The 12,830-nt window shown below is 39.3% G+C and overlaps 1 protein-coding gene across 2 annotated transcripts in view; it reads left to right on the top strand.

Annotated features, from left to right (window-relative positions):
• ryk (receptor like tyrosine kinase) overlaps window positions 1-12,830 on the top strand; it is a 34,244-nt gene that overhangs the window by 12,558 nt on the left and 8,856 nt on the right. Inside the window, exons 4-9 of one of the 2 annotated variants that reach the window (XM_078259883.1) lie at window positions 1,736-1,867; window positions 3,271-3,333; window positions 3,937-4,069; window positions 5,500-5,600; window positions 7,661-7,744; window positions 9,695-9,820. In XM_078259883.1, coding sequence (XP_078116009.1) covers window positions 1,736-1,867; window positions 3,271-3,333; window positions 3,937-4,069; window positions 5,500-5,600; window positions 7,661-7,744; window positions 9,695-9,820 — 639 coding nt within the window. The remainder of the gene's footprint in view (window positions 1-1,735; window positions 1,868-3,270; window positions 3,334-3,936; window positions 4,070-5,499; window positions 5,601-7,660; window positions 7,745-9,694; window positions 9,821-12,830) is intronic. The other variant, XM_078259884.1, reaches the window with a different exon arrangement.

The raw sequence follows: 12,830 nt of genomic DNA, 5'->3' as shown, positions 1-12,830 counted from the left end.
CGCGAGACTTCACAAGGGGGAGGGGCTGGAGGCCACTGGTCTGTGTGCGCTGTAAAAAGAAAACATTGATTCGGATAAAAAATGTAATTCGGATTTATCTACCTGGGCGGGTCTCAGTCTACCTGGGCGGGTCTCAGTCTACCTGGGCGGGTCTCAGTCTACCTGGGCGGGTCTCAATCTACCTGGGCGGGTCTCAGTCTACCTGGGCGGGTCTCAGTCTACCTGGGTCTCCACCTGGGTCTCAGCCTCTGGGCGGGTCTCAGTCTACCTGGGCGGGTCTCAGTCTACCTGGGCGGGTCTCAGTCTACCTGGGCGGGTCTCAATCTACCTGGGCGGTAGAATGTATGGGAAAACACTGGTCGGCAAGTCTACTGATACCATACCATTTAGCCCCGGAGAGAAAATCTACTTTAAAGTAGTTTATTTATGTTCTTTTCCCGTTATGGCTGGAATTAGGTAATACAATAAAGTTATATTGCATTTAATTTTTGTATGCATTTGTTCATGTTTTACAAGGGTTTAATCTGAGCCAGGCCATACAACAATGGAAGCAATCATATCACATACATACAGGGTTAGTAGTATAAAGCTCTTAAAAATAATATACATTGATAGATAGATATATATATATATATATATATATATATATATATATATATATATACATATACACACAGGGGTTAAAGTGGGCCGGAACGATCCTGAACGGCGTTCTGGCACCTTCGATTAACAGGTAAATTAATCTAATCGTTTAAAATAACAGCAAATATCCTTTCCTGTGTTTCCTCTATTCATTCTCAGCAGCGCACTGCCGTGAGTCCATGTCTGTTGTGAGTTCAAATGTCTGTAATACAAGCAGGACAGTCGCGTACTATCTGGCAACGTCAGTTAAACGGGCGAAGATCACATTGTCCGTAGCCTACCGGTTACAAACAGGCTCGTTAGTGATCAACATGGTAACCTGCTGCAGATCTGGTGTTTTAAGCTGAGCTAGACAGAGAATATAACTAATTAATACTAACTAATTAAAACAGATCTGTGATGCTGTTCTGCCCTCATTGTTCTCTGTGAAGTTAGCTGGAAGTGAATATAGCCCCGGCGTGTTTATATGTGGACTGGATGCATCGGACTCTGTTTAGAAAAAAAGCCTTTGCAATGCGGTTACTTAGAGCTTTTGCCTTGGGTCAAGCATTAAAACAAAAAAAACTAGGAGCATATAGGCCTACATAAAAATGTAAAGTAAATAAAAAATGATAAAAGAAATGTCTCAAGTAAAGCAATTAATGTAAGGGCTTTCTTGTCAGTTTCAATGGCTTAGCTCATTTTTCCAATTTTGGTGTGGTGTTAATACAATATCACAGCAGGCCAAAATCATCTGTGTCTGAAAACACCCTCAGACTCCAGAGGGATGATAAAGTACTCATATCGGTAATCATAATATCAAATGTAAGTACTTGTACTTGGTCTGAAAAGTGGTATCGGTGTATCCCTAGGCTCCAACAATAAACCTACAAAGCCTATAGTCAATTGGTTGAACAGTTCTCATGATATGCACGTTCACACAAACAAAACACACCGCTCTCCAATTATAGTAGTGGGACGTGGGATTAAACTTTACAATTCACTGACGTCGTACATCTCCGACGTGTGATTGCTGACATAGATTTAACCCCGGTTATTTTGCATTGCAGGAGACCAAGTTTCTCTAATAAATGACAAGTCTGTCTCTCTACAGTCTTTAGAGTGGACCTCTTCTGTTCTGGCAAGGTAGATGGAGAGGCCGTTTTAACCGTGCAGCTCAATCTGACCATCCATGCCAACAACTACACAGTGCTCAACTTTAAGAGGAGGAAAATGTGCTATAAAAGTAAGTATATTAATAATCAGCTAATAATCTAAATGCATTAAGAAGTAGCGCAGCCTTACTGAATGTTTTAGACATTTTTCATAGCAGACATCTTTACATGTCGTAGCAGGGAAAGCACAGGTGTAATTAATAACAGTAATGATGACTGGGACATTTCAGTGGAACTGAGCCATTGTACATGTTATTAATAATACCTGTGCTTTTTCTGCTATGACAAGTCAAAATGTCTGCTGTGAAAAGGGCCTTGTGGGTTGACCCATTAGAAATTGTCTAACACATACAGTTATGATACATAGAATATTTTTTGCTAAAACAATATTACTACATAGAAAATGAAGTTTGTGGAGAATTTGAGGGATTCACTCAATGCTGTTAGCACTGTGTCAGATACTCTAAAGAGTTACAGTGGAAGATGAACAGGTTTTTGTATTCTGTATTCAGTTCTGTGCTATTTTCAAAGATAATTACATGTGGCCAAGTGACCATATTCCACATGGAAACACATTTATTCCCATTTATTTTGAGCATGAGTCAAATTAGTAACCATAAGAGATTCTTTGTATGCCTGAGTGGTACTCAAAATGTACGCTGAGCAATCGTACCTGTTGACTTGTTCTTGGGTTGTAACTGTAGTGTTGTAGCAGAGGACAAACAATGATGTATGCTTGCTGTTTTATAATCGTGCCCTGAGTTTTACTGACTTATAGTCATTTTTAACTGCTGCAGCCTTTTCATGAACTCGGGAGTTTAACCTAAAAAAAAGCTATTTCAGGTTTGTGTTCCTGGGCCTCTAACAAAGTCCCCACTTGTGAGGTTGTCCTTTCCTGTCAACTAGGAACTATCAGAGTGAGGAATACTGGATGTTGTTGATTAGCAAAACACAAGTTTACCCTATTGCTTTTTTGTATTATCTATAAATATAATGAATATTAGGTCTATTAGAACACGGTGATGGAAGTTTGTTTAATGTTATTGACATTTCAATGACCGTTATGTAATTGGTCTTTCATCTATTCTATTTAATGAGAGGGAGAGAGATTTGAAACGTGCTCTCACTTGCTAAAGAAGCAGAAAAAGAATGGAGGCAGCCATTTAGCCTTTTATTGGTTTTAATTTAATTTTAAGACTTCTGCATTTTTTCTTTCAACACTGATTAAAACACCGCAGACAAGCATCTTTAAATTACATATACCACATTGACAGTGTCGTCTCACACTTAGCTGTTGCTTTTTAATGTGGCATCGGTGGGATTTATCTTTGGAGTTTATGAGATGAGGTGGAAAAACACGGCTCTTTATTTTCTGGGTGCATGTGATCACACGTGAGTATTGGAGGTGTGTGAATGCCATTCAGTTGCCAATTTCAGTTGATATAATACTCTTTCCTTCTTCCTCTGTCAACAGGAATAGATTCTGAACCAAAGACTCCCATTCCCCACAACAATACCACTCTTTCACGGCCTGACTGTAAGTAATCTTACCTCCACATCATGCTCTACTTATCCCTCTGTAGCATCTCTGTTTATTGTCTATCATAGGTGGCATCAGTCTGATAAGACGCTGGCTAAATTAGTACTGAGAAGTCTTTCTGTATAGCAGTGCACATTAGTCAAACTTTCCATAACCAAAGCCTATGATTTCAGAGCCCAAAAAGAAGAACTCATTCTCCCATTGAAGTGCACTTTGTCACCCCCCACCTGCTGGAGTGGCTGTCCTCTTCCAGTGGGATTTATGCAGACTCTTTGTGAGCCCACTGCCCCAGTAACAAAGTGCCATTAGTGGGTTCTCTCCCTTCTGCTTGGGTAGGCCCAAGGAACCTGGGGCCCTCAGAGGCTTTTAGAGGAGATGAGAAAAGCTCTCAGAAACTAAATCCTGGGCACAGCCTCTACCATTCCTTGCCTCCATTAACCCTAAGTGCACTTAGAGTGTGTGTGTGTGTGTGTGTGTGTGTGTGTGTGTGTGTGTGTGTGTGTCTCTCTCTCTCTCATAGCAATAGCATTTTGTGTGCCCCATTTTGTGTGCTCCTTTGCTGTCTCTGATTGTGAATGTGTGGCTTGTTTTCATCACTAGATGATCCCCCCACCACCTCCACACAGGTGTTCTACATAAGTGTCAGCGTCTGCTGCATTGTCATCTTCCTCGTGGCCATCATCCTGGCCATCCTGCACCTGCACAGCATGAAGAGAGTGGAGATGGAGGACAGGTTTGTTTCTTTGTTTGTCCCTGTTCCAAACAGACCATAGTCTTTATGTGTCAGCTAAGCAAAGTGCACTCATTATACTGAAGCTGATGAAAACCAGCACACAGACCAGCAGATTTACAGCCTTGTATCGGTCACCTGTGGAAGTTATGTTAGTATTTTCATCAGAATGCTGCTGTTCAAAGACCAACAAAAATAGGTCATCCCCATAGAAAGGAGTTGAAACCTGCACTTAAGTTTTCCCATTGTTTAAGATCCTGTAATCTCCACTCCAGATAGCTGTAGGCAGCTACGCCGGTTATCAGATATCGATGTGAAATTAAATCAGCACATCCTCCCCTTGCTATTAATTTGAAGAGGTTAGCCATTGGGACAGTGTTGTACAAAGATTGTTTTCTTATATTCCATGGAAATCTTTTTAATGTGGTATTTTAAATTTAGTTGCTGGAATGTTGTTTTGCCAAAGTGGCTTGATTTGATCACATGTTGGGTTCCTTGTGTTGTACAAGAATAAGTTGTTGGTCTGTCAACTTTAGAGCCTTCTTTTCTAAAATCACTCAGGTTTCTGATAAGCATTAGGTCAAGGTTCTTTTTTTTTTTTCTTCTTTTTTTAAGAGCTGAGCGGTTTAGTTGACTAATCAATTACCTGTGTATTGACAAAAAATTATTATCGGCAACTATTTTGATAATCGTTTATGTAAGTTTTTAAGCAAAATGCTGAAAATTCACTGGTTTCAGCTTCTCGAATGTAAATATTTGCTGGGTTTTCTTGTTGTTGTTGTTGTTGTTGTTATATTAACCTGAATATCTTTGGGTTTAGGACTTAATTGTGGTCAGCTTTTTTTGTATTTTCAGACATTTTATGGACTAAATTTATCGAGAAAATAATTGTCTGATTAATTGATAATGAAAGTGTTAATCCTTAGTATTTAGTAGGGGTGACTCCAAATATTCAGTGCTTGGATCAAAGGTGCCTGATTCAACTGCCAATCTCACAGCCGAATCTTGACCATGATCCTTACTCAGAAATTCTTGCTGATCTAGTATGCATCCGCACATTTCTCGTGTACAAAAAAATCCACAAACTATGCAGTTGAAATGCTCTAAATTCTCAATTTGACCTCATACTTAGTATGAATACTAAGTAAGTATGTAATTCCATACACAGCCGAATTATTTATATAGTTGATTGCTTTTGATTGGACAGTGATGTTTCCAAGCAAAAGATTACCAAGATCTTTTCTAGTTAAGATGTTGAGTTCTAATGGCAACCCCATTTAGTAAATCACTGGTTTTAAACTAGTTTGTAGTTACTGAGACCTTAGGAAGGACTTTACACACAAACTTAGTTATGGATTTAGTAATTGCTGGTGCAACTTAATCCTGATGCCTCTTAATAACTAATCCCTGTTCTTGTTCTCTGTGTCTTTCAGTGTGAGTGACAGTGGAAGCTCACAGGGCCTGTCTCAGCCGTCCACCCAGACCACACAGTACTTGAGGGCTGACACTCCAAACAACGCAGCCCCAGTCACCAGTAAGAGATTTGATTCCCTCTCACCACAACATTACTCAAAGCAAGGCAATCAGTAACAAGATGCAACATCACGTCATGTTTCATTTTAAAAACATCAGAACATTTTTGTGGAGATAATTACATGTACAAGATGGCACCTCGAAGTGCTCAAGTACATTCAGTCGGATCTCTCTTCTCTTTTCACACTGGCATCTGCAAAAGTGCATGCTTTTCCAAATGCAATAATCGACTGAATGACCTTATTAGCTTAACTTGTATCATAAGATTGTAATGAAGAACAGAGTTTCTGCAGTGATGTTCTCTGTCTTTTTGTTGCTACTACCCTTGTGACCCATTACTTTATGAGCAATGTGTACATGTACTGTACTTAATGTGTGCTCTGCGTCCGGCCAACTGATCAGCAGTTAGAGAAGTACAGGCTGTCTTTTATGTTGAAGTTGATGTAAATATAGAGCATGGTGGGAAACAGACAAACTGGACCAAAGTTATAGTAAGAGCTAACCATTATACCTACCTCAGAACCGTATTAGAATTTACTCACTTTTTTCTCCCCATTTAATCTCTTACCGAAGTGGATTATATAGTAAATGAATCTCAACTCTAACACATTTCCTCCAGTAGAGTTCTGTGTTAGTTATTGTTGTTGGTGCTAGGTGGCAGTATGATTACTCACCCAGCGCTTGGCTGTAATTATTGGTAAATCTGTAATGTGGAAATAATCTGGCATGCTTTGCAAAATAAACAATTTCTGTTTATTATGGGGATTGGCCTTTTTATTACAGTGTAAGTAATAGGGCCACAAAATGAGAGTAGGGTCACCATGATAAAAGCATCACCATGGTTACTACGGCAGCCCTAGAATTCATGAGATATGACTTTTAGACAAATATTTCCTTTCTCTAATAGTCTGTTTATCCTGTTCCTTTAACTGACCAAATTACACCTACTGTATGCCATATTGTAAACCAATTTCAGACTGGCCTGTTTTTGCCTTTTTATATGCCAGCAATAAACTGATTTTAATAGTTTTTGTCAGTTCCATTTTAAAGGAATAGTTCAACATTTTGGGAAAAATTAGTAAAATGAGAAGGTTACAGCCGGGTTAGCTTAGCTTTGCATAAAGATAGGAAACAGCTGGCTGTGTCCAACGGGAACAAAATCTACCTAACAGCGCCTCTAAAGATCACTAATTAGCAGGTTAGATCTTGTTTGTTTAATTACAAAAACTGAAGTGTAAAAATGACAATTTGCCATTTAACAGGGTATTATTGGCTGGACTACTTCTTGGCTGGGAGCAGAAACTTCCTGGAATCTCCATAGGTTGCATAACAAGTGCTACTAAACTGAAAAATGATTATTAGCTATCCTTGTACACCATCAACATTATTATTATTATTTACAAACGGAAGGAATTGTCAAAAGAGTTTTCTAAAACCATAATGGTAGGAACAGGTTTTTCCTAAATGCTCATGTCATAGCATCCCATGCAAAGAAACCCGTACTGGCAGTGATTTGTCAGTGGGATCCATGGGTGGTTCTCCTCCACATACAGTTTTGGTAGACAGGCAGCTACATATGGGGTGATATATCTGTGGGGAGAATCAAACATTTGACTGTATTTACCTCATGAAATAGGGATCTCATTGGAACATTGATCTTTATGGTTCATTTTGAAAAACACTAAAAAGCTCATTAGCTATCGTTTTCCCATATTGTCAGTGTGTGATCCTTCATTGCCCTCTTGTGGATACCAACCTACATCTCACCTCCTGTGCATATTGTTCGACCCACTTGCCCGTTCCTTATGTCTTGTGCTTTGCTGAATGTGATTATTTTCACCATCCACCCATTTTTTTTTTATTCAACTCCTGATGGGAAGGTTTACTCAACTTGCAACATGCCTGGTAGTATTAATGTTTTGTGAATGAGCTGAACATGTACAACTACAGTATACATCCATTCATTCAGGTCATGTTGTAATTTGAGTGAGTTATCCATTAAGTCACTTCTTTCTCACTCTCTCCCCCCTCCACTCCCTCCCCCTCTACTCTTGTCATCAGACAATCACCCTGGTTCTGCACCCATTCTCCAGCTTGCTGCCTCCTCCTTCCAAAATCCTGGTGTTCCCCCTCATGAAACCAAAAGTAAGTTCCAGTAAAGTTCCAGAGACAACTTAGGACTCAGACCTATAATACTATTTTGTCGTCAAGTGCACGTAATAATGAACACTAACAATTTAGCCATGTTTTGTCCATAGTTTTCTTGACACTAATGGATAAAAAACTGTATATGGTTGCATTTCTGTACCCTGATGACCTGCTTCTAGTAGGAGCATTATGAGCAGTAGAGTGAAAGTACATTATAGAAAGGCTTCCCTTCCTCCTGGTGGCTAGTTCAAGCCTCAATATCCTGGCCACTGCATCTCACCTGCTTTGTACTAACATTTTTTGTCACTTTTGTTTGGAAGCTTGTTGTGCTTTGCTGTAAGTTACACAGATACTTATTTAAGCATTTAAAATTAATAAAATTAGATACTTCAGTCAGTATCCAGACTGAACAGAAACATTGCTTTTTTTAAACGTGCTGTAGATGGACACCATTGACCCACAATGTACTGCACAAAGAAAATGGAAGAACAACTCACAGCTGGGAAAAGAATATCAAACTAATTACAAAACAACCTTACAAAACCGAAAAATAACCCAAACATTTTGTTTTGCTAAAATTGGTAGTGGCAATCCAAAGTATATTGCGTCATTGCCTGTTAGTATAAAATGGTTTGACTACTTGTTTACTAACTGCAGAAACGGTGTATTATAAAGATTAATATATATCACCCAGTGTGTGCACAGTTATTATGTAGTATGGATTAGGGGAAAAAGCTTTTCTTTGGACCACCGTTTCTGGTTTCTGGCTGTTAAACTGACTACTTCAGGCTAACAATGCATTTTTTTCCACTGGAAACAGTGTTTTTGCTAGAAAGTATTAGCTTTGCACAGTATGACAAGACACTATAGAAATGTATAAATAAAATGCTATATACTATATTATATTGTCTCCCATATGTACAAAACTGTATTCATTTTCATTCAGTGTTGAAAATAAATTGGTTTGACCTTTAGGGGGCGGCATTGACCTGTACTTTATTACAACTCGCAGTAGTATATACAGTTTATACAGGTTGCATGCTACAGCAAAGATTTATACTTTTTAATCAAAGTATCAAAGTACCTTTACAATTATTTTTTTTTTGCAATGTTTGCATTTTGCATCTTTGAATCCTGATGGGATCTGTTTTTGATCTTTATTTTAATTAAAGCTTGACCACTCTGCTTTATTCTCATATCATATCAAGCTCACAGCTCTTCTATATAAGTATCAGATGTAGCTCACAAGAAGAAGAATCTGTTTTCTCCTGACTGCCATTGCCTCACTGTCATTGCAACCTTTTCTGGAGGCTGTTAGTCTGTGAATTTTCCATTGTCTCTATTCATCTACTGGTTTCTCTACTATTTGTCTAAGCAACTGTGCACAGTTCAGCCTGGCAGAGTTCTTCTGAGTACCAGTGAGCTGCAAGCACAGAAGGCTAGAACGTGTTATCTCTCAACACTGACATGTTGTGTACACATGAAGTGTGTTGATATAAAGGGGTCACGTTTACGCGGTTTGTTCATCTGTGGTGTGTGTGTATTTTTCTTTTAAATCCAAACTCACTCCTTCCACAGTAAGTTAGCAGCTAATGACTGAAAAAGAATGAAAATAGGGAGGTTATGTAATGGAAATGCTGTAATACAGGACTTTGCATGAGGTTGCTTTGATGCAACTTACAGGGTACTGTACATGTCTTGCTGACTGTTTCTTGTAATTGCTGGAATTCACAGAATTCAACTGAGGATTCTGTGTGTTTTATAAGTAAGCTTTCTGTGAGTAAGACAATTTTCTCTGTCAAAGTAATACAAAGCAGAAGTTCCCCAGGTTGTTTTCCATGTTAATCATGGTTAAAAAGCCTGTCAATCCCTTTGTAAGTATTTTGTTTATATTAAGATCAGCCAGGTGTGCATTTAAAGCCAGTCTGTGTTTTTCCATTCCTACAGGTTACCCATCTCTCCGCATTGAGAAGAATGACCTGAGGAGTGTTACTCTAATGGAGGCCAAAGCTAAAGTTAAAGACATTGCCATCTCAAGGGAGAGAGTCACATTACGGGATGTCTTGCATGAAGGTATTTGTCTTAATTGTTTCTCTCTCATTCTAATGCTTTCTTGCCTCTAAAGAAGCTCCCATTTTTGTATTCTTCAGACATCCCCATTATCCTCCTTGTGCATTTACAGTGGGGAAAATAAGTATTGAACGCATCAACATTTTTCTTAGTAAAGCTATTTCTGATGGGGCTATCGGCATGAAATTTTCACCAGATGTCAGTAACAACCCAAGTAATCCACAGCATACAAAGAAATCAGTCCATAAATTAAGTTGTGTGTAATAAAGTGAAATGACACAGGGAAAAAGTATTGAACACACTTGCTGAAATATATTTAATACTTATTATTTAAAAGAGCCTTTGTTGGTAATGACAGCTTCAAGACGCCTCCTGTATGAAGAAACTAGTCGCACACATTGCTCAGCTGTGATGTCTTCAAATCTTGAAGGTTCTGGGGGCATCTTCTAGGAACTCTGATCTTCAGTTCTTTCCAGAGGTTTTCAGTTGGATTCAAGTCGGGTGATTGACTGGGCCATTCTAATTTTCTTTCTCTGAAACCAACTGAGTGTTTCCCTGGCTGTGTGTTTGGGATCATTTCTTGCTGAAATGTCCACCCTCGTTTCATCTTCAGCATCCTGGTGGATGGCAGCAGATTCTTATCAAGAATGTCACGATACATTTCTCCATTCATCCTTCCTTCAATTACATGAAGTCTGCCAGTGCCAGATGCTGAAAAAACAGCCCCACACCATGATGCTCCCACCTCCAAACTTCACTGTTGGTATGGTGTTTTTAGGGTGATGTGCAGTGCCATTATCTCCTCCAAACATGGTGTATCCTATGACAGCCAAACAGTTCCATTTTAGTCTCATCTGACCAGATTATATTCTCCCAGTATGTCATTGGCTTGTCCAGATGTTGTGCAGCAAACTTTAAGCGAGCTTCCACGTGCCTTTTCTTGAGCAGTTGTGTATTGCGTGGCGTACATGCATAGAGCCCATGGCGGTTGAGTGCATTACTAATTGTTTTCTTTGAAACAACTGTACCTGCTTCTTCCAGGTCTTTCTGAAGATCTCCACTAGTGGTCCTTGGTTCTTCGACAACTCTTCTACGTATTCTATGGACTGCTCTGTCAGAAATCTTGCGAGGAGCATCTGGTCGTGGCCGGTTAATGGTGAAATTATGTTCTTTCCACTTCCGGATAATGGCCCCATCAGTGCTCACTGGAACTTTCAGAAGTTTAGAGATTAGTCTGTAACCAAAACCATCCGTATGTTTTTCTACAATAAACTTGAGTTGGTCTTGGGACAGCTCTTTGCTTTTACCCATCATGAAATGCTTCTTGAGTGACAACTTGGTAATGAGAAATCTTTTTATAGGCCATCAATTAGGACTAATCCAGCTGATATTAATTTGCACTAATAGGGAGCAGGATTGCTTCCTAAATACTGACAGATTTCAGCTGGTTTATGGGCTTCCCAATCCTTTTTACACCCCTTTTTTCTTCATGTGTTCAATATTTATTCCCATTATCATTCCACTTGATTACACATAACGTTTGTCATGGACGTACATGTTTTGATTTCTTGTATGTGTGGATTACTTGGGTTGTTACTGACATCTGGTGAAAATTTCATTCTAACAGCCCCATCGGAAATGTATTTACTGAGAAAAATGTTGACGCGTTCAATACTTATTTTCCCCGCTGTATGTGTCTGATGAAGGAGAAAGTGACCTATGGACATGAATGCTGCTTTTATCCTGCAACGTACTGTATGAGCATGCCTCATCAGATCAGCGTCAGTAAAACTTTGCCTCAAACCTAAAATAGCAAAAGTTTGTTCTTGCTGAGGCATATTACATATTGACAGAAAGCCTAAGACAGTGAAGTTTCTAAATCTCTTTCTTTGACTTTGTATCAAAGATCAACATAACTGTTTGGGCTTTAGTTTGGCTCGTTGAGACGCTGGATGCTTTTGGAGACAATTCAACATCGTAATGTAGTAATGGGACTGAACAAGACTGTACTTCACTTTCTGGAGATTTGCCCACACTGGGGTTTAGTGTGCTGTGTGCATGATGTAATAGTTACCCAAGGGTGACTACAATACAATGGAAGTGAAAAGTGTGGGTGTTCTGTTTTCAAATGCCACTTAAACCATAAACCATCAGAGGGCCTCTGATGGTTTATGGTCATTGTTTTTGTCTAGAAATTGAATATTAACATGGGCAGTACTCTTTGTTTCAAATTTCAAATTATTTTTTTGCTATTTTAAAATGTTACCGTTACCATACAAAAGCTGTAACTGAACTCCTTCAATATTTTTTCGCTAGTGCCATGGCTCAAGGAATGGCAATGTCGATTAGTCAGCCCACCACTTTGGGCTAGACTGAAAAATGTCAACAACTACTGGATGGACATTCATGTTCCCCTCAGGATGAATTTTAATAACTGTGGTGATCCTCTGACTTTTTATCTACTTCCACCAGTAGGTCAAATTTTTTAATTTTGTCCAGTACTTTAGTTTATGTCCAGATACCTGCAAAACAGCTTCAGCTGTACTTTGTGTTTAGTGCCTTAGCCTTGCAGAGCAAGGGAAGGCACGCACCGGAGGGAAGGCACGCACCGGAGGGAAGGCACGCACCGTTCATCTTAACACACTGACCACACAAAGATGACACCGAGCTGGATTGCAAAAGCATCCCTTTAAGATTATTGGTCTTGCTATTTATGTGCGATCTACTTTCATTAGGGGTCCAAGCCCAAGGGGGCTGAGGCCCTATTGAAACCGCTCAGGTTTTTATTATTTTTCCGTAAATAAAAGTGGTACTGCACAATACGCCCTAAAGTTATGTAGATAACATTTCTATTAGGAGGTATAGAATGGTGCACGTACCTCAGACACCAAAAATGAAACCTATCCACCAGCAGGTAGTGTTATAATCAAGATGAGAACATTTTGAACAGTAACTCCCACACCATACATAACGCATTCAAAATTCGTACATCCACGCATGATATTGGCCACGC

Source organism: Sander vitreus, chromosome 9 (genome assembly GCF_031162955.1).
Source record: "Sander vitreus isolate 19-12246 chromosome 9, sanVit1, whole genome shotgun sequence".
NCBI classification, from domain to species: Eukaryota; Metazoa; Chordata; class Actinopteri; order Perciformes; family Percidae; genus Sander; species Sander vitreus.
This window is presented reverse-complemented; position numbering and strand designations above follow the sequence as displayed.